At 36.0% G+C, this 26,597-nt stretch overlaps 2 protein-coding genes across 2 annotated transcripts in view; both read right to left on the reverse strand.

Moving 5' to 3' along the window:
• The window catches only part of LOC134839262 (uncharacterized), a 354,799-nt gene that overhangs the window by 181,974 nt on the left and 146,228 nt on the right, over window positions 1-26,597 (reverse strand). The window lies entirely within an intron of this gene.
• The window catches only part of LOC134838926 (tRNA (32-2'-O)-methyltransferase regulator THADA-like), a 77,076-nt gene continuing 62,947 nt past the window's right edge, over window positions 12,469-26,597 (reverse strand). Inside the window, exons 16-24 of the mRNA XM_063854254.1 lie at window positions 25,123-25,629; window positions 20,114-20,230; window positions 19,511-19,725; window positions 16,691-16,981; window positions 16,355-16,538; window positions 14,933-15,054; window positions 14,009-14,700; window positions 13,605-13,717; window positions 12,469-13,045 (exon numbers count right to left, since the gene is read on the reverse strand). Coding sequence (XP_063710324.1) covers window positions 12,740-13,045; window positions 13,605-13,717; window positions 14,009-14,700; window positions 14,933-15,054; window positions 16,355-16,538; window positions 16,691-16,981; window positions 19,511-19,725; window positions 20,114-20,230; window positions 25,123-25,629 — 2,547 coding nt within the window. The 3' untranslated portion in view covers window positions 12,469-12,739. The remainder of the gene's footprint in view (window positions 13,046-13,604; window positions 13,718-14,008; window positions 14,701-14,932; window positions 15,055-16,354; window positions 16,539-16,690; window positions 16,982-19,510; window positions 19,726-20,113; window positions 20,231-25,122; window positions 25,630-26,597) is intronic.

The following is a 26,597-nucleotide window of genomic DNA, read 5'->3' on the forward strand; positions in this document are numbered from 1 at the left end:
TTAGATAAATTTAACGATGAAAGTTTACTAAACCATCTGAAAATTATCGATATCCTGAGCGCAGATTTGAAATTCTATGAGGGCTTGAAAATGGCTGTTTTGGCCAAATTTGGATAATATATCGTGCTTATAGATACGTTTTAGACGCTAAGAAAATCCTTTTCAAAATAAACGTTTTTAGAAAAATCTAAAAATCAGTCTCAGATTTTAAAAAGAAAGACAGAAAGAAAGAGAAAGGAAGAAAAAAGAAAGTTCTCCAAGTTGTATACAAGATCAACAAACATTTAGGAAGAAACAAAATGAATGAGGATAGACGAAGACTACATAAAAAATCACTTAAAGTCTGGCCCTAAGTGTAGATGTTGGGGCAGAAGTGGGGGGGGGGGGGGGGGGCATGGCAGACCTTCTGTGTAAATATACGTTATAGAATTCCGGCCTGCCATGCTAAGCATTAATATTGGGTGTAGAGTCTGCAATAAATTAATATACGAAATAAATTTGGCAAGGTTTCATGATTTGTGTAATGGTAAGAAAACGGTAATAAAAATGGTGTTTCTTTGGTTTTTGTGTAGAAATATCTGGTTTTTTTGCAAAAATCTCGGCTCGCGTTATCTGATTGGTAAATATCAAAGGTGAATTACGTGTAGATTTTGGAATGAAGCTGTTGTACTCAGTTTCTGAATCATGTTAAGTCAATGGTAAGAATTTTTGCGCAACCAATTAGATTTTTTTTTTCAATTTTTGTCCAAAATTGCAAAATACGACCAGGTTTGATCTGGTTTGAGTTGGGGCTAATTTTATATGATGTTCTAACAACTCCTGCTATATGTAGCTGCAAGCTAATGAAACTTCAAAAAAACATATTTTGAGAAAAAAAAAACAAATTACAATGAAAGTATAAAAATCACAAATTACTGCATCGTACATAATTTTAATCCATGGCATCACTTCTTATAACTTTATTAAATTGCATCAGATCCTATAAGTTCAATGGTTTTGGATAAAAACAACTATGTCCTTTCTTTGTCTGCTCATGTAGCAACCATATGACTTACAGTTCTGAAGCCTCTGTTTGTCTTCTGTTTCATTTAGTTCTCTGCCTAACTTCGACATGAATCCGTCTCCAGAATCTTCTAGATTTCGTTTTTTCGAAGCTCTATTTATGAATTTGAATTTTTCTGACTTGTTGTCATAGCAGCAATAAATTTTGCTACACAAACATAGAATTTCTGTACATATAAATTTCTCTCTGAAAAGTCCCGTTTATTATGCATTTTGCGGGCACTGCAACACATTCGAGGGAAGAATTTAGAATTTGCATCTGACGTGAAAAAACCTCTGTATTAATTTTTCCCATTTTTCCCAAGTGGCTTTGTTATCTGGCTGGAAACAGTCTTAAAAAATTTCATCAGTAACAGCTGAGTAAGGCGAGTCTGCCTTCGTCTCCAACTCTTCAAATTCTTTTACATCACAGAACTTATACGTCAAAGAAAATATAGAATAGCTCAAACATTCTCAGTTTTGCATACTGCAGTAAGAAAAACCCAACATTGATGGGTTCTCTCTGCGTTCAATGGTTGATTATCACAACTCCACCTCATACAAGTCTTTCTCAACTGTCTTCAATCTTTTGAACAGTGGTTCATCGATTGACGTATGAGTCTTTTCATCATTGAGATAACTCGTGATTATATGCCTTGACACAAACTGGTCAACCATACAAAAAGTCAACCAACGAAGTCGAAATTGGTCTGAGCAAAAACAATACACCTGAATCACATATGTATTTATTCACTATCGCCAAAAGTTGGCACAGTAACAAACCATTTCAAGGTATGTTCTCCTCAGCTGCGTTGGTCCATGTACAACCGTTTGGTCTCCCTCTCGGCCTTCTCAGTCATCTATGATGAAGTTGAGGGAGGCTCTACTCTGCCATAATGTCCTTGAACTACCCCAGTCTCCGCAACTCCTTCTCAATTGTAGGACCAAACTTACCAGACTGCGTCTCATTCTACCAAGAAACATTATTTCACCAGTTTGATCAACAAGTTACTAATTTGATCAGCATCATATGCTTCGATTATTCCCCGGTAACTGAGCCAACTTCCTGTGATGGACTCGAGACGCGCCGAAACTTGCCGCAGATACCAACAAAAACCAAAATCCTCCCGTATGTTGCTGATAATCGAAACAAAAATTTACCCGATAATGTTTCCTATGCTTCGGGAGAGCATACAATTACAAGACGATAAAGTTACCTTGTAAAAGTAATTGGAAAAAATTCAGTCTTAGTCTTTTTTGAAAATTATATTGCTAATCCAATGTTATCTTAGATTATTTGGAAAAAATTGTTGTTTGAAAGTTTTTGATTTAAAATGTTGGTTAAACACCTCACTTCAAAGGCCTTCAAGGAACCGAGTCTCTTCAGCTTACTTTTACTTCATCTTGGAATTTCTTTTCTTGTTGACATGAGACAATAGCTATCTCTCATTTTTAAAATAACGCCATTATTCGATGTGACTTGAGCTTGTATGATTGACATCCTATTCTTAAGAAAAACAATATTTCATTAGTTTGATCAACAAGTTACGTATTCAATCTGCATCATATGAGTGTAATTATTCCCCAGTATTATGGTTCAACAGACTCCTTTTCTTTGGATAGGTCCCAAAGTGAGACGAAATTTGGCGCAAATGGCACGGAAAAACTCTCATGTACATCGGCTAATAACCACAACAAGATTCCCCGATAATGTTTGGTACGTTTTCGGGAAAGCATAAAATTGCAAAAAGATTAAGTAATTTTTTTTTTTAAATGTTCGAAAACATTTATTTTTAGTTGAGGGGGAATAACATCTCTAGTTTAAACTTGAAGATTATATTGCTCAATCAAGGATTATCTTGGATTATTGATAGGATTTTTGTAGAAATTGCGTAATTGAGCCTGGGTTGGTTTTTATTCAGACCGATTTTACAAAAGTTGACAGAGTATCGGTATCGATCCAGAAATTTTTCGATTGCCAAGCGAGTACGCTTCACTAGATTAAAATGCGGATGGCAATGCTGCTCGGATAATAGTTTGTTATATTTAATACGCAAATTATTTATGCGTGTATAAATTTTCCGAATTTATAAGCGTTCCAAATTGAGTTGAGGCAAGCTAATTGGTCTTAATAATTCAATACACGACTCAAATTTTAACATTTAAAATTCAATTTTATCTGCCTAGATTTCGTAGTTGGTCAATGTTTAGCCAAAAATGAGTCTTGTTATTCTTTGGCAGTCGTGTTATTCGTTGGCGCTAAAATACTTACAGAAAAGTTTCATCCATTGTGGCTTTGGGAGGCAAGAAGGACAAAACTCTGAAGGCTATGCGCAAGAAAACTTCTCTCAACTTAACAAAAAGCCACTGAAAAGCATAAAATTTGGCTAGTTTTGTATAAAAAAAATTATTTGTTTAGATTAGAGAAAATACAAAATACATAAAAATTTTATTACATTTTTTTGTCAAGAAAGTGATAAATCCAAAAACTAATTTTCTGTTTAAAAAAATCAAACCTAAAATGTTTTCTCAGCCTAAAAGCTTAATTGAAAGTTACTTTTTGTTCCGACAAATAATCATCGGACACAATAGTTGAGTGACACATCATATTAAAGCCCTTTCAGTCGTGATATGAACATTAAAAAATTTCAAATAAGTTTTCAAAAAAATTTTCACGGATTTTTGGTCTAATTTCGAGTTAAATAGTTAGGTTTTATTTCCATTTAATGAGCCGTGTAGGCTTACAATAGCTTATTTAAGCTTAGTTTAAGCCGTGAAAGCTTAAGTTTTAATCAAATAAAGGTAGCTTTTGGAGTTTTCTAGCGCAATTTTGGATATCAAAAACGTTGGAAGTTTTTTTAATTTTCGAAATTATTTTTAACTTTTTTTTTCTTTTTTCTTGTTATTTCACTTCAAAAACTGTTGTCCAATTGACCTATTTTACTATGACTCTCGACACCAATTTGAAAAAAAAAACATTTTTGTATTTTTTAAGATTGTGGTTGAACATTCTGTGCTAATTGCACAGTAACCGGCTATCCTTGTTTTCAATTGTTATTTTTTCAGAACTCAATTAATTTAATCGCTCGAAAATAAACCTTGATCTTGTTCAGTGATCTTGTTGATTGATCTCGTCATTGATCTTTTGACATCAGGAATGAGCTCTCTCTCTCTCTCATTTTCAATATTATGCCGTTATTCCGATATGACAAGTGTTTAACCTTTAAAATTATGAGCTAAAATTACGAATTTGTTGTGTTTGTTTACGAACTGAAAACATGTTCTACAAAGTTCAGATTTTCTTTGACCTTTTCGTTTGAGCGAATAGTTCTGTTAGAGAATTCAGCATGGCTGAAGAACATATTTCGTATTGCAAGAAATGGGTTATTTTGACTGTGGGTTTGGGCATGAACACCGTAATCGGAGCGAACGATTATTTCCTGGGTCCATTTCTTCCCAATTACCACGAGGAGCGAGGTGTGTCAGTGACTGTGAATGGAATCATTTTCGGTGCGTCTCCCGTAGGCGAGGCCTCATCCGCCTTTTTCACATTTCAATTTCTCTTGTCAAGTAGAAACAAGAAACTTCTGGCGCTATCTGGCATGCTAATGGCAGGTTTCTCCCAAATTTTATTCGGCTTGCTAAAAATCTTAGTTCCAACCAACAATTATGTCTACACAACATTAGCCATAGCTTTAAGGTTTGCAGTTGGATTCGGGATCGGTGCGAATTTCTCTACAGGTACGCCGATATTCCTGAAACTTTTCCCGGAAATGCGCGGTCGCGTTTGCAGCTACTTTGTTGCCGCCGTGGCAGTAGGCGGTGTGGTGGGTCCGACATTGGGTAGTGTTCTCTATTCTTGGGGTGGCTTGGCTTCCCGATACCATTTTGGGTGGTGGGTTTCTATTCTGTCATTTTAGCAGTTATCGGAGTATTCATTATTCCCAAACAAAAATTCCCGAAGCCTTCAAAAATAGAGACAGCCAGTTTCATCTCAAAACCCGGAGTTTGTGTGGTCATCATTTCTTCTATTCTACCTATAGCGGCAATGGGTTTCTTTATACTGACTCTTTCGCCTTTCTTGCTAGAAAATTACGGCATTGCCGTCTCGGGAGCTGGTCTGTTTATGGTTCCTTTACCACTTGCGCGTGCTATAATTTCTCCTTTATATGGATACTTCGTTGACAAGGGTTTTGGCACCTTAATTTATCTGTTTGTTGGTTTTCTCATGACTTCATTGGGCTATTTGGGTCTCTATCTTTTCCAATTCTTAGACAATTCAGTATTCAGTTTGACTTTACTTGAAATCTTGCTATTCATCACCAGTTGTTCATGCTGTGCAGTTTTTTCAACCTTAATCCCGACTTTAATTGAAGTTTATCAGGCAAGTGTTCAAAATGATGATGAAGATGTGGCAAGTGAAGCGTCGGCCATCTTCTTAGTTTGCACTAACTCTGGTCTCTTTTGGGGAAGTGCAGTTTGCGGAGGCTTTTTGAAAGACGCCGTTGGATTTTACAACTCGATTCTTGTCATGTGCTGCATGACTTTAGCTGGAGGAGCAGTCAGCGGAACATACTTTTGGAAGATGAAGTCTTTCTGCCGCAAAAGAAAAAGTCAGAGAAATGAAGAATATGAAAAAACAGCATTATTCAAGCCGCTGTTAGGAAAATGATTTTTGCCAAATGGCTTTTTTCCGAATTCCACTCACGTTGAAAATTGTTCATTTTCCAAATACTTATGCATGCGTTAGGTTTAGGACTAGAACTCTTTGTTTTAGATATAAAAACAAACGTGCCCAGAAACTTTAGTTTGTTTACCATGCATTTTTTTTTATTTTATGACAACACTCAAGTTTTTAAAGCAAAAACTCAAACAGGCAGGGAAAATTGAAGGGAGCCAATCAAACATTGAAATTTTTCGCGATTATTTTTTGAAGTGATATCAGTTAAACCAATCAGGATCAATGAACAAAATATCATTTTAACAGTAACTTATGTTTATAGTTTCATTTAAAGTTTGTCATTTATGCGAAACTAAGTATTGAGCCAAAACTAACTGTTAAATGTTGCCAGCAAAAACTAGGGATCTTCTTCACAATCTCTCCCCTCTTTCAAGAAAATGGAGGGTGAAGAATGATCAGTAGATTCCTGATTTTTGCTGAAAACATTCAACAGCTAGTTTCTGCTCAAAACTCAAAACCCAGAAGTTGTGTGGTCATTATGGATACTTCGTTGAAAAGGGTTTTGGCATATACATTTTACAGTGTTGATCTCCTCATGACGTCATTGGGATATTTGGCCTTCTAAAGTAAATTGGTGCCATTTTTTGTAAGTCGTTAAAGTAATTCTCTAGAAACTGTGAAATTTTTGCAAAAAAGCAAAATTTACATTATTGTCTCAAAATTTATAACAAAAACCCGAATTCCATGTACTTTCATAGTTGCTGTTCTTTGTTGAACAGGAACTAGGAACCAACAAACTACATAAATATTAAAACGCTATGATCAAAGTTAACCAGATACAAAAACACAAAGGTGCCCTCAAATAGTAAGCACCAGTATTTGCGACTAAGGTTGAAAAAAGTGGTTTCTGTAACATGACACTACGCTCCGTTTGTCAAAACAAAAACTACTGGAAACTTTATTTGCGAGTAATTATAAGTCGTTAAGTATTAAATGATCTTGTTCTGTTCAATGGCGGAGAAAACAATTTCTGGGTCCATTTCTTCCCAATTACCACGAGGAGCGAGGTGTGTCAGTGACTGTGAATGGAATCATTTTCGGTGCGTCTCCCGTAGGCGAGGCCTCATCCGCCTTTTTCACATTTCAATTTCTCTTGTCAAGTAGAAACAAGAAACTTCTGGCGCTATCTGGCATGCTAATGGCAGGTTTCTCCCAAATTTTATTCGGCTTGCTAAAAATCTTAGTTCCAACCAACAATTATGTCTACACAACATTAGCCATAGCTTTAAGGTTTGCAGTTGGATTCGGGATCGGTGCGAATTTCTCTACAGGTACGCCGATATTCCTGAAACTTTTCCCGGAAATGCGCGGTCGCGTTTGCAGCTACTTTGTTGCCGCCGTGGCAGTAGGCGGTGTCGTGGGTCCGACATTGGGTAGTGTTCTCTATTCTTGGGGTGGCTTCCCGATACCATTTTGGGTGGTGGGTTTCTATTCTGTCATTTTAGCAGTTATCGGAGTATTCATTATTCCCAAACAAAAATTCCCGAAGCCTTCAAAAATAGAGACAGCCAGTTTCATCTCAAAACCCGGAGTTTGTGTGGTCATCATTTCTTCTATTCTACCTATAGCGGCAATGGGTTTCTTTATACTGACTCTTTCGCCTTTCTTGCTAGAAAATTACGGCATTGCCGTCTCGGGAGCTGGTCTGTTTATGGTTCCTTTACCACTTGCGCGTGCTATAATTTCTCCTTTATATGGATACTTCGTTGACAAGGGTTTTGGCACCTTAATTTATCTGTTTGTTGGTTTTCTCATGACTTCATTGGGCTATTTGGGTCTCTATCTTTTCCAATTCTTAGACAATTCAGTATTCAGTTTGACTTTACTTGAAATCTTGCTATTCATCACCAGTTGTTCATGCTGTGCAGTTTTTTCAACCTTAATCCCGACTTTAATTGAAGTTTATCAGGCAAGTGTTCAAAATGATGATGAAGATGTGGCAAGTGAAGCGTCGGCCATCTTCTTAGTTTGCACTAACTCTGGTCTCTTTTGGGGAAGTGCAGTTTGCGGAGGCTTTTTGAAAGACGCCGTTGGATTTTACAACTCGATTCTTGTCATGTGCTGCATGACTTTAGCTGGAGGAGCAGTCAGCGGAACATACTTTTGGAAGATGAAGTCTTTCTGCCGCAAAAGAAAAAGTCAGAGAAATGAAGAATATGAAAAAACAGCATTATTCAAGCCGCTGTTAGGAAAATGATTTTTGCCAAATGGCTTTTTTCCGAATTCCACTCACGTTGAAAATTGTTCATTTTCCAAATACTTATGCATGCGTTAGGTTTAGGACTAGAACTCTTTGTTTTAGATATAAAAACAAACGTGCCCAGAAACTTTAGTTTGTTTACCATGCATTTTTTTTTATTTTATGACAACACTCAAGTTTTTAAAGCAAAAACTCAAACAGGCAGGGAAAATTGAAGGGAGCCAATCAAACATTGAAATTTTTCGCGATTATTTTTTGAAGTGATATCAGTTAAACCAATCAGGATCAATGAACAAAATATCATTTTAACAGTAACTTATGTTTATAGTTTCATTTAAAGTTTGTCATTTATGCGAAACTAAGTATTGAGCCAAAACTAACTGTTAAATGTTGCCAGCAAAAACTAGGGATCTTCTTCACAATCTCTCCCCTCTTTCAAGAAAATGGAGGGTGAAGAATGATCAGTAGATTCCTGATTTTTGCTGAAAACATTCAACAGCTAGTTTCTGCTCAAAACTCAAAACCCAGAAGTTGTGTGGTCATTATGGATACTTCGTTGAAAAGGGTTTTGGCATATACATTTTACAGTGTTGATCTCCTCATGACGTCATTGGGATATTTGGCCTTCTAAAGTAAATTGGTGCCATTTTTTGTAAGTCGTTAAAGTAATTCTCTAGAAACTGTGAAATTTTTGCAAAAAAGCAAAATTTACATTATTGTCTCAAAATTTATAACAAAAACCCGAATTCCATGTACTTTCATAGTTGCTGTTCTTTGTTGAACAGGAACTAGGAACCAACAAACTACATAAATATTAAAACGCTATGATCAAAGTTAACCAGATACAAAAACACAAAGGTGCCCTCAAATAGTAAGCACCAGTATTTGCGACTAAGGTTGAAAAAAGTGGTTTCTGTAACATGACACTACGCTCCGTTTGTCAAAACAAAAACTACTGGAAACTTTATTTGCGAGTAATTATAAGTCGTTAAGTATTAAATGATCTTGTTCTGTTCAATGGCGGAGAAAACAATTTCTGGGTCCATTTCTTCCCAATTACCACGAGGAGCGAGGTGTGTCAGTGACTGTGAATGGAATCATTTTCGGTGCGTCTCCCGTAGGCGAGGCCTCATCCGCCTTTTTCACATTTCAATTTCTCTTGTCAAGTAGAAACAAGAAACTTCTGGCGCTATCTGGCATGCTAATGGCAGGTTTCTCCCAAATTTTATTCGGCTTGCTAAAAATCTTAGTTCCAACCAACAATTATGTCTACACAACATTAGCCATAGCTTTAAGGTTTGCAGTTGGATTCGGGATCGGTGCGAATTTCTCTACAGGTACGCCGATATTCCTGAAACTTTTCCCGGAAATGCGCGGTCGCGTTTGCAGCTACTTTGTTGCCGCCGTGGCAGTAGGCGGTGTCGTGGGTCCGACATTGGGTAGTGTTCTCTATTCTTGGGGTGGCTTCCCGATACCATTTTGGGTGGTGGGTTTCTATTCTGTCATTTTAGCAGTTATCGGAGTATTCATTATTCCCAAACAAAAATTCCCGAAGCCTTCAAAAATAGAGACAGCCAGTTTCATCTCAAAACCCGGAGTTTGTGTGGTCATCATTTCTTCTATTCTACCTATAGCGGCAATGGGTTTCTTTATACTGACTCTTTCGCCTTTCTTGCTAGAAAATTACGGCATTGCCGTCTCGGGAGCTGGTCTGTTTATGGTTCCTTTACCACTTGCGCGTGCTATAATTTCTCCTTTATATGGATACTTCGTTGACAAGGGTTTTGGCACCTTAATTTATCTGTTTGTTGGTTTTCTTGGTTGGTTATCTTTTCCAATTCTTAGACAATTCAGTATTCAGTTTGACTTTACTTGAAATCTTGCTATTCATCACCAGTTGTTCATGCTGTGCAGTTTTTTCAACCTTAATCCCGACTTTAATTGAAGTTTATCAGGCAAGTGTTCAAAATGACGATGAAGATGTGGCAAGTGAAGCGTCGGCCATCTTCTTAGTTTGCACTAACTCTGGTCTCTTTTGGGGAAGTGCAGTTTGCGGAGGCTTTTTGAAAGACGCCGTTGGATTTTACAACTCGATTCTTGTCATGTGCTGCATGACTTTAGCTGGAGGAGCAGTCAGCGGAACATACTTTTGGAAGATGAAGTCTTTCTGCCGCAAAAGAAAAAGTCAGAGAAATGAAGAATATGAAAAAACAGCATTATTCAAGCCGCTGTTAGGAAAATGATTTTTGCCAAATGGCTTTTTTCCGAATTCCACTCACGTTGAAAATTGTTCATTTTCCAAATACTTATGCATGCGTTAGGTTTAGGACTAGAACTCTTTGTTTTAGATATAAAAACAAACGTGCCCAGAAACTTTAGTTTGTTTACCATGCATTTTTTTTTATTTTATGACAACACTCAAGTTTTTAAAGCAAAAACTCAAACAGGCAGGGAAAATTGAAGGGAGCCAATCAAACATTGAAATTTTTCGCGATTATTTTTTGAAGTGATATCAGTTAAACCAATCAGGATCAATGAACAAAATATCATTTTAACAGTAACTTATGTTTATAGTTTCATTTAAAGTTTGTCATTTATGCGAAACTAAGTATTGAGCCAAAACTAACTGTTAAATGTTGCCAGCAAAAACTAGGGATCTTCTTCACAATCTCTCCCCTCTTTCAAGAAAATGGAGGGTGAAGAATGATCAGTAGATTCCTGATTTTTGCTGAAAACATTCAACAGCTAGTTTCTGCTCAAAACTCAAAACCCAGAAGTTGTGTGGTCATTATGGATACTTCGTTGAAAAGGGTTTTGGCATATACATTTCACAGTGTTGATCTCCTCATGACGTCATTGGGATATTTGGCCTTCTAAAGTAAATTGGTGCCATTTTTTGTAAGTCGTTAAAGTAATTCTCTAGAAACTGTGAAATTTTTGCAAAAAAGCAAAATTTACATTATTGTCTCAAAATTTATAACAAAAACCCGAATTCCATGTACTTTCATAGTTGCTGTTCTTTGTTGAACAGGAACTAGCAACCAACAAACTACATAAATATTAAAACGCTATGATCAAAGTTAACCAGATACAAAAACACAAAGGTGCCCTCAAATAGTAAGCACCAGTATTTGCGACTAAGGTTGAAAAAAGTGGTTTCTGTAACATGACACTACGCTCCGTTTGTCAAAACAAAAACTACTGGAAACTTTATTTGCGAGTAATTATAAGTCGTTAAGTATTAAATGATCTTGTTCTGTTCAATGGCGGAGAAAACAATTTCTGGGTCCATTTCTTCCCAATTACCACGAGGAGCGAGGTGTGTCAGTGACTGTGAATGGAATCATTTTCGGTGCGTCTCCCGTAGGCGAGGCCTCATCCGCCTTTTTCACATTTCAATTTCTCTTGTCAAGTAGAAACAAGAAACTTCTGGCGCTATCTGGCATGCTAATGGCAGGTTTCTCCCAAATTTTATTCGGCTTGCTAAAAATCTTAGTTCCAACCAACAATTATGTCTACACAACATTAGCCATAGCTTTAAGGTTTGCAGTTGGATTCGGGATCGGTGCGAATTTCTCTACAGGTACGCCGATATTTCTGAAACTTTTCCCGGAAATGCGCGGTCGCGTTTGCAGCTACTTTGTTGCCGCCGTGGCAGTAAGTTTCAAGAAACTGTAAGTTTCAAGAACACAAAAAACGGCAAACCGCAGCGTTATAACGCAAGAAAATGCATATCAAGTCTGATAAGAAAGAGATATTTAAAGTAGAAAAAAATTTAGCCAGGAAAATGGAGTTTGGAAAAAAGACAAGGATCGAACCTGTGGCCTCCAGATTAAAAGTCATTGTTTTTCCTCTGAAATATCTACCTGGCCAACTTAGGTGGTTAATAGCTTGTCTAATAGTTGATAACAGGCAGCAATGAACCCGCTGTAATAGAGCAGGAAAAAAAAGACTAGGTTGCACAGTAGCTTTAAATAGCACATTTTTTGTATGTAATAATTTGGAATGTATCAAAATAAAGGCCTCCACAATAACTTTCAATGTCAAAGCTTATGTAATTATACTGCTAAAGCAGCCAACTGAATCAAAAGTGCCACCAAAAGTAGCACTTTCATTTGCGACCAAGGTTGGAAAAAAATAAGTTGGATCATACTATCACACTATGCTAAGCTCGTGTACGCAAAGTGTTAAGCTATTTCTGATATATTTATGTCTGCATATTGACACTTTGCAACTTTTTTGAGAAAACAAAACATGCCATCTTTAAGTTCCAATGAGTAAAATATGTATCATGGTGTATCATTGATAAAAATAACCGGATCAAAAAATCACCGATTGAATTTTTGACTATCTAATCTGATTTTAACTTTTCATTTGAACGCTTGAAAAATTGTTGAATCCTCTTTTGCTTTAATTTGGAGTTCTTCTTTAATAAATTATTTGCTAATGTGGCTATTAATATATAAAAAACATAATCATGACCGAAACCTCAAGTTACACTAATAACTTTCAAAAAGGATAAAAACAAATACAGCAAACCACATGTTTTAGTTCATGCCAAATTGCTGGCAATATCGTTGACCTTGAGCAAATTTAAAACTCAAAAATAAGATCAGTTCTAGGTTAATTAGTTATGGATACGGTTTTTACGTGTAGAAATCAAGGATAGATATACTGAAATCGGACGTCGAAATCCGAGGTCGAGCAGATTAAGGTCAAATTCCTTGACCGAAAAAATATTTGCCAACAATTTGGCACTAACTATTTAACTTCAGAGCCCTTTTGAGATTTTGCAAACTGCTCAAAAAATGTCCATTCAACAGATAGAATGATGTTGTAGAGTCCATTTTCAGACATTCTAAATTCCTCCGAAGTTTTTCCATAGCTTGACCTTGCTGATCAAAGACTTTTTCGTGGTTCAATTCTCTTATCACAGAAGCACAGACATCAATGAGTCGAAAGCTCTCTTTGTAGGTGTTCAGCTCCGTTCTCTCGAAGAGCACCTCTTGGTCGTCAACTGCTAATTCTTCATTCGCGAATGTTTCCATCAGCCCCGAGTATTCCTACAAACAAAGTGGCACCTCTGTTTAAAACTCAACTTAATATAAATTCATTTTTTTTCTTTCTGAGGTCATCTTTTGAAAAAAAAAAACATTTATTGGGCTATGTCAGATTGGAAAACATGCGTGTTTAATTTTAAAGTTTCTATGCAAAACGCGCACGCAGACGAATTATCGCATTCTCAAAATCATCACAATGGAGAAAAGATCTTTTTAAACCCAAAATTAGCTAATTATGTAAATTAGATTTTATATTAAGAAGCAAAATTCATAAACAAATGTAAGTAAAGATGGTGATCTTGGCCGATATTTCACTTTTGTTTAAATAAGAAAGGAATAAAAAAAACGATGCCATTCAAGGCGAATCAAGTTATGGAAGCCCTAAAATTATCAGGATAGTAAAACTGGAAAACTGGAGGTTAATTTAACAACTAATTTTTTAGGCATTTAGCTTAAATTGTAGCACATTTCACTGGACCAGTTGAAAAAAAACAGCAGAAAAAAGCGAAATATTCAGTGGAATTGAAAAAAAAATAAGGCGAAGAATCAGAATTAAACTAACCAGTTCTGAGAGTGCCAATTGGGCAAATACTTCCACGGTGTCTTCATCATTGTACCGACTGCGCAAGTAGGTGGAGATCAAGTCGAGGAGCTTCGCAGAGGAATAAACGCACTCTGAAACAAGTCACACTAAAATAATCACCAATTTTTTTTTTGACGAAAAACGGCAAAAATTTATCAAATCATGTTCAAGCACTCACCAATTTCTTGACCAAAAATGCCTAACATTTATTCTTTTTTTTTGCATATCCTGGGTCTTATGAAAAAAATATATTAAAAGGAAATAACATCTACTTTAACTAAATGAATTCAAACTCAAAAAATCATCATCAGTATTTTATTTTACCAATTTTTTTTCTGACTCAAAATCTAGTTTTAGGACTGATGTATCTGAAGAAGCATTACCGTTACTAGCATTCCGATTCTTTTCCCAAAGTATTTGAAGAGACAGCTTTTCACATGCAATTTTTCTAATATCCGGGCAATCGTCAAACATCAGTGCAGTAATACACGCCCAAATAGTACTACGAATCATCGTCACTTCTGACGCATTTTCAAAATTATCTAACTGGTCTAAAAATTCCAAATCGATATTTATCACTTCGATGACAGAACTTCGCAATAACTCGCTTTCTTCGGGTAAAGAGCAAGAAAGCAAAAGATTCGCAAACTTCAAGGTCAATTTTGGGATCAGCGAAGCCAGTAATTTGATCACATGTGGCTTACATTCTTCAGGATATTGCATGAAAGTTTCCAGCAGACCGATTGATACTTCAGCCGATTTAACTATTAGAAGATCGGTAGCAACAGCTACATCACAAGCCTTCATCGTGATTTCGGTTTCAAAAGGGTCGGTTGATTGAACAGCATCTGCTAGCCAGTGTGTAAGAAAACTATTCGACTCCATGTACTCCAAGACTCCAGCATCTTTGGTTTTGGCTGAGCTTCGAAGAGTATCCAGCATTGATGAAATTTGGGATACAGTCATCAACTTGAAATTCCTTTCGTTGAACGTTTCGAAATTTGAAACAACGCTTGTTTTTATTTCAGGGGCGAGTTTCGATGACAATTTTGATAGACATTCGCCAACCAGGGGGCTGAAAAAATTGAACGTTAGTACTTTTGAAATCAAATTTAAATGCTACTAAAAATATGTTCATATAATTCTCAGCAAAAGCAGGGCTCGTTGTCATCACAGCCTCTAGACAAGTGGAAAAAAAAGGAAAACAAATTATATTAACCAAGCAGTAATTTTTAAAAAGTGCAACGTCTGTAAAAAGCCCGATGATAAAATTGGTTAAAACCACAAAATAAAAAAAGAAGACTGACCACTGTGGTTTTTTCTGCAAGTTAGCAGCTAGTTGACTGACAGCTGTGACTAAACCAGGCCCCAGAGAATCGAGCAGATCGGCCAACTCTGCTGCTCCCAGACAGGATAACACAGTGTTCACCTGAAACACAATTTTAATTCTCAGATATAGCAAACACAGTTGAAAAAGAGTCGATGAACGCAAGTAAACAGAAAAAAATATTGACTTGCTTTTGCAAAATCTCAATTTTCGAATTTCAAAGAAAAAAATTGATGGCCTTAAAGTTCTTTGAAATTCTAGAACAATTTATGAGTTACACTTTTTTGATTAAACTAATTTTGTGATTTTTATCTTACTCCGGTTGGAAATCTTAAAATAAAATTGAACTTTCGAAACTAGAAGTCGATCATGTTTTTCGTGACCCTTAGACTTTCGTAATTGGAGAGCGCAACTTACCTTAGCGGATTTAGGGGCGGTCACCCCCCCCCCCCCCCCCCCTCCTCAGGGATTCGACCCCATGCCGACCCAAAGGGTCCCCTTTTGTACTATTTTGGTCTCCCTTTGCTACTAATTTGTGGCTGATTGACCCTAAAGTTTTTCTAAAGGCGCCTTTAGCGCCATTATATACTAATTTTGAGGGGGGAGCGCGCGCTGAAAAAAACGCGATTTTTTGGTCAAAATTTTTTTAAAAGGTTCCTAAAAACTCCTTTTTTGGCCTGTTCTCAAAAACTTGCCTGCAGCGCAGAAAATTTGATCAAAATAGGTCTTTATAGTTAATAGAATTATTTTTGAAAATACGCCCCCCCTCTCGAGAAAATCCTAGATTCGCCCCTGCCTAAGGGCATTTGTATGTGCATTTATAAGTATGAATGCACTTCTTTTGCTATCAGAGCGTTTTAAGACTTTTCCTGAGATAAAAAAATCATCACGAGCTACATAAGAATCTGAACTACATTTATCAACACTAAAAAACACGTAAACGATCACATCCCAAAAGTTTACTTTATCAACAAAACAACTGTCACAAAACTTAGAAGACAAAGATTTCAAGTTCCGGATAGTTCTCGAAAGAGAGTAGCTGTGGTCTTCGGTCTTCATTAATGAAAAAGACTCTGAATTGATAGAAGAATCGTGGCTCAAAGACGAGTCTTTTATTGGGCGCTCTAGATGCCACTCTTATTCTAGAGTTAATACCAAATTGTTGGCAATATCTTTTCGGTCAATGAAACTGAACGAAGTTACTTCACCTAAAACTGCTCATTTTGGAATCATCGAATTCATCTCATTACTGATTTCCACACTTAAAAACGGTTTGCGAAAACTAATTAACTTGAAATGCTTTAAGTTTTGGCCGATTAAACTGCCTAAGGTCATCGATATTGTCAACAATTTTGCATTATTTATAAAAACAGTCCACATGTCACAATGGATGAAAACATACCGTTAGTAGCGTGCCATGTACAGTATTCATACTGACAACAGCACCTTCTGTTTCTATGGACGAAGAGAGACATAGTTGAATCATGGCCCTCATCATGGCCTGGGTGGAGTGTGGAGAGAGGAGGAAGTTGGGGACCACTCTGGCTACTATGGCCCTGATTCGGATCAAGGGCCAGCTGATGAACCTTAAATTCACAATCCAAGTTTCTGGTCTGCATTGCATTGCTACTTTCTTCAAATGTAGTATGTTTTACTGCAAATTGTTGGTGATATGTGTTTGATCAAGGAATCTAGAGTAAATACGAAAAGCAAGACCTAAAAATTGTCTAAGCCTTACTTAAGAGTGAGTGTCAGAAACGGCGCATATTTCTCTTCATTCTCTGTCACATAGAGTCGTTCCAAAAGCAACAAAACCGGATAAAGAACTGCATTTGTAGCCGCAAACTCCGAAGTCGAAAACATATCAGCCGATGTCAACACACAGTGGTCGAATCCAGCTACTGAATCGTCCTTGGGTTTAAGTGGGGACTTGATCATGGCCGAGTAAGGCTTCAAAACCGACTCCAGCTTGCAAATGAGCACGTCATAGAGATCGGGAAACTTTGTGAAGAACTCGGAACAACTCATGCTGAAACACGATAACTTAAGACATTATTACACAAAACTTTTTTTTTAAAAATAATACTTTGGATAAATAAAAATTTTGCCACATATTCTGAATGAATACGCCTGCAATAAGAAAAAAGGTGAGCAAGGTGAGCAGAAACTTTGCATTTGGATTTTTTGCGCATTGTCATGTTAATTTTTTTGATCGGGTTTGCTGCGTAGCAACTGTCCGTCTTCGAGATGAAATCAAAATCACAAAAACATTGTCTAGCAAACCAAACAGGCAACTGAAACGCAACAAAAACTGTTGTTTACGGGAAAAAAAACCTTGTGCCCGATTGCAATACCTTTGCGTATCGCAAGGGTAATAAAATAGCAAAAGATTGGCTGTTTATTGGCTGTTTATGATTGGCAAACTTTTCGTCTAGCTACCCTAAATAGAGAAAAATGGATGAAAGGGTAGTTGTTCTATTCACCATTTTTGAAAATAGAAGTCAGAGCTATTAAAGATGCAAAATGTTTCTTAAGTATTTTTGTTATTTATATCACATAAAATTTGTATTTAAAAAAGAAACCATACGAAGTCAGGGCTATTAAAAATATATATCACAACAATACTTTAAAAAACACTTTGCATCACGACGAAAATAGCTGACCACACAAAAAAATTCAAAATGTGGCAACTAAGCCGTTAAAAAATAAGCAGACAAACGTAATGATTGGAAAGTTTTCATCTAGCTACCCTAAATAGAGAACACTGGATGAATGGGTAGTTGTTCTATTCACCATTTTTGAAAAAAGAAGTCATTCAGGTTTTTCGTGTTCCTCATATTCTTGCTGTTTGATAATGGAAAAACTTACAAAGGAAATAAAGTGAAAATTCAAACCGCCAAACAATATTTGAGACTTTTCCCTGAACAAATAACAAAAACAAAAAAAATAATCACGACCTGTATAAGCGAATATCACCTAATTTTTTAAACAAAAATCTCAATTGCAACACACAGGCGAAGCCCAGCTTCGCATTACTTGCACTACAGTGCAAGCACAGCATTGCAAGCTAGCGAAAATAAAAAAAGATGGTAATAACAAATTATTTTTTTTGGGGGGGGGGGGGGGGATGAAGAAAATTTCAGAAAAATAATCAGGAAGCACAACAAGCAGCATTAAGTATGTCTTTAATTTCTTAACGAGCAGTCAAAAATGCTATTCTTGAGCCTACAACAGCCTCTCTAAACCGCTCTATGAGCCAAAAACAAAAATAAAGCCAACAGACAGTTGAAAAAGAGTGAATGAACGCAATTAAAACAGAAAAAAATACCGATTTGTTTTTTGAAACTTTGAATTTTTAAAACAGGTTACGATGACACTTTTTCGATAAAAATGACCCATCCGAACTATATATGAATCGACTTTTAAAAAAGCCAACCAAAATTGTTGGCCCAAAAATTAATTGAGCAAATAATTTTTATACAGAGGCGAAGGAAGCTGCGCTTCGCAAACATTAGCAAGAATACGACAAAAAACAGCTCTAAAAAGGGCAAAAGGAAAAAGTAGAAATAAGCCTCGAAATAATAAAAAAATTCGGCTACGTCTCGGATTCGAACCTAACACCTACTGCGACAGAAAAATTTTGACTCTCACGCACTAACCACTCAGCGAGAGACGCTTAATTTCTTACAAACCCTAGCTGTCAAACAAATAAAGCAGACAACAGATGCTATGCAATTTCCAATGTTTTATTTGCGAGTTAGGTTAGACAAAAAGAAGTTTCGTACTAATATACTAACGCTCGCAAGCTGGCTAGTGTAAAAACTGAGCTTTTGAAAAACGAACTACTTAATTTTTTTAATCAATCATTGTTTGCCCTTCAACTAAGCCAATAAAATATAAGCCGAAAAAAATTAGGCCGAATGAAGCTTTTAAGCAAAACAGAAATAAAAAAGAAACCATACGAAGTCAGGGCTATTAAAAATATAAATTACAACAATACTTAAAAAAACACTTTGCATCACGACGAAAATAGCTGACCACGCAAGAAATTTTCAAAATGTGGCAACTAAGCCGTTAAAAAATAAGCAGACAAACGAAAGTCCGACAATTCAATTTTTCCCGGAAGAATTGCTATAATTTCATACAAGCTGAAAAAAAACAAGATACGACCGGGACTCCAACAACCGACCTTAGCATACATAGGTAACCGCGTTACTTCTAGGCCAAATGAAAATCAGTCTCGAAACTCCTTAGGTTCACTAATAGAGTAACTTGAACTTCAGATTTAAGAAAATGTTTGACGGAAAAAATGGATTGCATCATTCTGAAATCAGCTATCCACGTAAGAATACTAATTCTGCTACGAAACACCAAACATGGTATCAACTGGCTCTTATTGTCTAAAAATTGGTCTTAAAGGCTTAAAAAAGTATAAGCTGCCTGATTGATTTGCTGAACTTAATCAACCATAATAGATGATTTTTATATTGATTTTGCTCTTTGATCGATTTTGTTCTTTGATTACGAAATATGCGAACTATAACATAGTTTAGCGAACCAGTTCTTGCGTGTGATGATCATGGGATCCGGCAGCACTCCGAACACTCTGGACAGAATAGCTGTGAAGAGGAGGTTGCTCGCATTCTGCACCGGCCACAGCATGGAGTTGAACCCGTCCAGTGACGTCACCAGTCCGTCTGTCACGTGGGTGTGGACCAGTTGGCCAATGTGGCTGCACCGAAACAACGAGCGCAGGACGTTGAGGGCGTGGATCTAAGTTTTAAACGTCTAACATTTTACATTCAGATTTCTCAAAATTGTACGAAGCGGAAAAAAACTATTATTTTTATTATGCTATGGACACTTCTAGAGATAGCTGCTGCATTAGACTTATCAAGAAATCCGTTGAGAATTATACCAAAAGTAAGGGATGATCTAAGAAATGAAAATTCCTGATAATGATGTCAAAGTCTGAAAAAGATGACTGAAAAGCTTTTAATTGAGAAGAATTAGTTGATATTAAATAAAAACAGGACTTATATAAAAAAATCGGTTCTGGTAACCAACTTTTTCCAAAGATCCCCAATTTAGTAATATTTTACAACACCAAACTATATGAAAACAGTTACTATTGAATGATGTTCAAAATCAGTGTTCATACCTTGCATCTCCGCTCTGTTTCCTTCTCTTCGGGTAGCTTTGCAGATTTGAGCAAAGAGAGGAATACTTTGTTCACACGCCGCGGCAGTTCAAGTGGGGGCGAAGTTGTCAGAAGAGCCTAAAAAATTCAGTATTTGTTTAACCAAACCGAATTGACGCCCATCCTTCTCCAGATGTGGGAACAAATACAAGAAAAAGATAGACAAATTGTGAATCTGGAAAATTGCTGTACAGACCTAAGTGATAGAGTGCTGAAATTGGAGAGATACAACAGCAAGGACTGTCTCATTATCTCGAACTTTCCATCAGATCTTTCGCCATCAATTACAGCACAGGCAGTGAATTTCTTGAATAGCATATTCAAAATCAATATAGGATGTGAAAGTATAAAGGCATGTCACTACCTGGGGAACCCCAACGCAGAGAGAGCCATAGTGATAGTCAAATTCGTCTATTTCGAAATCAAGAACATTATTTGGAGGTCAAAGGCAATGTTGAAAGGAGTGACAAACAAATCAAACGGTAAATTTATTTTTATCAATGAGAGACTACCTGAGCCCGATAAAGAGGTGCACATTTATGCAAACAAGGAAAGACAATTGAAGACGGTTACTGACAATTGTGCAGTAAAAATTGAGGTTCGAGGTAATAATGGAAATGGCACTAGGTTCATTGAAGTACGAAACAAAAAGGACGTTGATAGACTCGCAGCAGATGCAGTACCTAGATTCAACCAGAGACCCCGAAGAGAAGCGAATTGCCCATCGCGAAATTGTCTTCCCAATGATTCTTATGGTACACCGGTGCCTAAGTTAGTGAAAAAACCGGATAATTTCTTCGCCACGCCAATATCCACAAGCCTTCCAACACTAAAAAGAGGAAGAGACAAAATCAACTACCGTGAGACAAATGAAAAGGAAACTGAGATAATACAAGAACTACGTGCACGAAAAGGAAACCAAGAAGATATGCTGGACTACATCATGGGTTTTTTAGGAGACACACCAGAAGCTAAGCAGTCCAATATTAGCTCAATCGAAGAAGAGCCCTTTCGTATCGAGAACGAGGAGACCAATGGAAATAAAACACTCCAAGCCTAACCTAACCATAAGTATCATACATATTAATATACGTTCGATTAAAAAACATTTAGATGAATTGGAAGCACTTATTCTTAGTCTTGAGTCTCCGCCCGATATTATATGTTTAACTGAAACATGGCTAACAGACAATGATAAAAATGAAAGTTGGTTAATCAGTGGTTATAATCAATGCTGCACAAAAAGTAGGAAAACTCTTGGCGGGGGAGTCATGATACAAATCAGAAATACCTGTTGTATTTTGAATCAAATAGAAATGCCCTTTGATGAGGGTATAATTGCTACAATATCGAAAAATTATTTTAAGTTCTCAGTGGGTGTTGTATACAACAAACCCAACGCTAACAAAATGCTGTTCGTAGAGAAGTTAGATACTTATTTAGATGAAAATAAATCTATGGATCAGCCAATGATCTTGTGTGGTGATTTTAATATAGATATTATCCAAAACAATCTGCTTACTAAGAATTACCTAAACGCGATCAGCTCAAATGGCTATGAGATTAGCAGTAATGAACCAACTCGAGTTACAGAAAATACGCAAACGTGTTTAGACCACTTTATATTTCAAAATATACCACTGCCTGTTTTGAATGTACTTAAATATGAAACGATATCCGACCATTATCCCATATTATTTGAGTGGAAATTAAAAAGGGAAAATTGTTACGACGAAATACCTTACCGGGATACATCTTTTCTTAAAGCACCTCTTACGGTGTCAAATTTTTTGCAAAATTTACATATAGTTTTGGATAATAATAAACAGTGTTTGTTTGAAATACAGGATGCCAATGTAGCTTTTGAGTTTTTTCAAGGATTGTTTGTAACAACTCTTGATGCCTTTGCTCCTCTGAAACGTAAGAAAAATATACAAAAAACGCGGCCAGTTTGGTTTACCAATAGGCTAGCTAATTTAAGAAACAAACGTAATATAGCCCACAGAAAATGCAAAATCAACCCCGATAATGCTGATTATCTAGCAAAATTTAAGCTGTTAAGATCACAATTTGAAAAAGAAGTTAAGCAATCGAAAAAAGAATTTTACTGGAATAAATTTAAAAATTGTATCAGAGACTCAAGACAAACATATAAACTTTTGAATGATATCAGTGGCAAGAACATCAAATCAAACAAAATCCCACCCCTAAAATCATGCCTTGAAATGAAAGAAAAACCAACAGATGCTGACATTGCGAATAAATTTAATACTTTTTTCACAACTGTAGGGACTATGCTCAAAAATGAAGTTCCTAATGCTGACATACAAGTGGTTGTTAACAATCCCTTTTCTATATTTCTCTATCAAGTAAGCCCTGCAGAAATTGAGAAAATTATTAACAGCTTTGATAATAAGTACTCAGCAGGTGATGATTACGTCAGTAATATAATTGTTAAGACGTCATCCGCGGTTGTGGCGCCTTATCTAGCATTTATCATTAACCTCTCTTTTTTGAAAGGAGTGTTTCCCAATGAACTATGTAAAGCAAAAGTTTTTCCCCTGCATAAGGAAGGTTCGAAAACAGATGAAAATAATTACCGTCCTATATCTCTTCTCATCGTATGGAGTAAAGTTTATGAACGGGCAATGTACAACCGCGTATACTCCTACTTTGAGAATTTTTCTCTTCTGTTTTCAAAACAATTTGGTTTTCGCAATAAGCATAGTACAATTGATGCTTTAGCAGATTTAACCGAAAAAATGAGGCTGGCAACATTGTCAGATTCAATTTATAGTTTCTTCTTAGATTTGAAGAAAGCTTTTGATACTATCGACCATGACATACTAATCTACAAGTTAGAATGTTACGGTATCCGTAGTAATTGCTTGAACTGGTTTGTATCATACTTACGAAATCGCATGCAGCGTGTTGAAGTTAATGGCGTTAGTTCTGCTTGGAACACGGTTGACTGCGGTGTTCCACAAGGATCAATCCTAGGACCATTATTATTTATCATATACATGAATGATGTTCCTCTGACTTGTAAGTCTGCAGAAATAATTCTTTTTGCGGACGATACTAACTTAACAGCGATAGGCTGCACTGTAGAAAATATCCAGTCAGACCTTGAATGTCTGAATAAATGGTTAATAGCAAATAAATTAGTAATCAATATATCAAAAACAGTACAAATGACCGTTAAATCAAGTGCTTCCAATTGCTCTTTCAATTTGAATGCCCTTGATATAACCGTTAAACCTGTGTGCAAGTATTTAGGAATTTATATTGATTGTAAATTGTCCTTTGTCAGTCATGTTGATTTTGTTAAAATGAGACTTGGGAAACAATGTGGCATAATATCAAAATTGAGACATTATGTACCCAGGTACCAACTATTAGAATACTACCGAAGTAATGTTGTCCCTATTTTACAGTACGGAATTCTGGTTTATGGATGCTGTAGTTTCAGTGTTTTGAATCCAATTTTCATTTTGCAAAAAAAAATTTTAAAATTTATATATTTCAGAAAGCGGCAAGATCACTGTGAAGATATATTTGAAAAGAATAAATTACTGACAGTTTTTGAATACCACGTATACGAGCTTCTGAAATTTGTTCTTAAATCTGTAAACCAATTGCACAGCGAAAATTTTCTAAACGAAATGTTCACTTTTCAAAAGTCGGAGAAATTGACAAGGCGATCTAGTGCCAAGTTACTATTGGAACCTCTTTGCAAACGTAAAATCGAAAGATTCTCGATACGATATAGAGCATGCAAATTGTATAATAAAATGAATAGCTTGGGCTTGCTCCCAGTGGATATTGAAAATAGTTCTTTTATGGAAATATCGCGTTATTACCACAATTTCCAAACTTATCTGATTCAAAATATCGAATTGGTGAAATATATTTATGAATTATAAAAAAAAAAAAACTAATACAACCGTTGGTTAAATGCTGCTGGACAACCCCCGTAGGGTTACGAATTAGGTGGAAAAAAATGACCCTCCAGAACCCGCTAGTTTTCGAGAAATCGCACTTTTTAGATTTTTAAAAATTTTTTCTCACTAATTTGTTTTCAAAATACTTAGAAAAAAAAAAAAAAAAAAAAAACGATAAACGATAACTAATCCAACCACTGAGCTAGAGTAACCATGCTGAAAGAAAAACTGTGTCAGTCACCAACAATTTAAGTATCTAATCGAATCTACCGAAACATAAAAAAAGAATTTAAAATTTAAAAAAAAAAAAAAAAAAAAAAAACAAACATATTGGCAGATCCGTGGTGGATCCTAGGATCCCGTTATCTGTCATCTCCAAGTCTCAGAATCTGTCATGTTGTATATTTAAAATTTGATGTTTTCATATACTGGAGAAATTCATTCTTTCTTTCTTTCTTTAACCGATACAAATTCAAAAAATATGTTTCTTGTTAATAAGCTTTTGATAGCTCAACAAGATTAGACGTAAGAGGGTCAGATGATCCCGTTTTCTATCCTCTCCGAGTCTCATTAACCTAAATCAGTATGGTATAACAACTTACCATGTTAAATTACATTGCTGACTTGTGAAATAAATTTCTTTCTTTCCTTCTTTTTATGATACAAACTGTAGTATCAAAAGACGACGAAAAACTTCTAAAAAGGTGGCAGTACAAAAAAAAACATTTCCATTTTTTAAATTTGATAATTTACAAAATGAACTATTGTCAATTAAGATAACAATTTTTTAAAGCATGAATAAATAACAAATAAAACATACAAACATCGACAGAACATCAAAGGCCTGTCGAATGGTGCTAGCAAAAGTAAGAGTGCAGGAAATGTTTATTCTTATGGATCATTTAATTTTCAATATCCGAATTTATAAATTTATTATTCCACAAATTTCACCAGGGCTACTAATAAAATGTCTTGATTTAATAAAATTCCTTACTAATAAAATCCCTTGCTAATAAAATCCCTTACCTCCAGATATCTGGGAACCCCTGCCGACCTTCTGGTGAGACAGAACTTCTTGGCCCCTTCCGGATCCCCGACTTCACACAACACCTTGTCAATCCACACCTCTGGCAAACTACTCAAACTCATGCCACTTTCACCTTCTTCCAGTTGCGCATTTTGGGTCCAGAGAAACTTCACGATCTGCTGGAGGGCTAAAAAGGACTTCTCGAACGCGCCCAAATGTCTCGATTCCACAACCAGTTTTGTAACATAGTCTGTGATTTCGATAATTTGAGACGAAGCGACTGCACAGTTTGAGTTTGGTTTGTACTTGGTCACTAGATCAGCTAGGATGAAGCAGGCTTCTTTCACGATGCGCCAACTGCAAAACACGACCATTTGGGCAGTCACCGGAATCTGAGGGGAGCTTAGTTGGGATGACTCATCGCCTATTGCCAAGGATTCAGAAGCGTCGTCCAAAGAGCACTTGGTTTTGAAATCATGCAGCGCCAAGACTGAAACCGATACATGCTACCACAGAAATCACACTTCGTCAAAATAGGTCTATCAAAAATGAAACATCTTTTTAGGTATGACATATGAACAGTTAAGATCCAGAAGAAAGAATAAACATGGAACAAAAAAACTATCAAAATCAACCAAAACAACAAAAAAACGTTTTGCAATTCGGTCTGAAGTTCTGTCGGCTTGGTGTCCGGCATCCGCAAACCATAATCTGTAATTTACAGATTCAAAATAACACGACTTTTACACGACACCGGAAAAATTTGCTTCGCTGTGTAACACATGAAAATTCACTTACACTCCCTCGGTGTAAATACTTTACAATCATACCGAAAAATTTCAATACTGCTTCTCATATAACTGTTATGAAAAGAATTTTCCATGAATAAAGTCAAACATATCTATCAGAGATTGAAAAAGAGTCATGAAATCAAGGAAGCAGAAAAAAAAGTACTGACCTATTTCAATTTTCGAATTTATTGGAAAAAACATATGGACTTAAAGTTTTTTGAAATTCAAGACAATTTATGATTGACACTTTTTGATGAAATTATTCCAATTTGAAAAAAAAACTGGATCAATAGGTGATTTTTTTATTCCCCAGAAAAATCTGAAAATTAAATTCCACCTTCGAAATTAGGCTCTTTTTCCTTTCCCCCTACGTGCAAAATTTTACAAATAAAAGTTTTGTTTACATCATTCGATTGTTATTAAAATTGGCATACGGAATAATTAGGCTATGGCAAACATATTCGGTCTTCATAATTAACCTTTTAAAACCACTCGTCACACAATAAAATTGATGCTCGTGTGAGGTGGGGAAAGAAAAAATACAGAAATTATAATTCGATCGCGTTTTTTGTGACCTTTACTTTTGCTGTTCAATAACGGAACTTTAACAAAAGAAACGATTTGAACTTCGAAAGGAATCAAAGGTCGAACCGCATAAAAAACAATTGAGCCTGAACAAATTT

This window comes from Symsagittifera roscoffensis, chromosome 2, assembly GCF_963678635.1.
Source record: "Symsagittifera roscoffensis chromosome 2, txSymRosc1.1, whole genome shotgun sequence".
NCBI classification, from domain to species: domain Eukaryota; kingdom Metazoa; phylum Xenacoelomorpha; order Acoela; family Convolutidae; genus Symsagittifera; species Symsagittifera roscoffensis.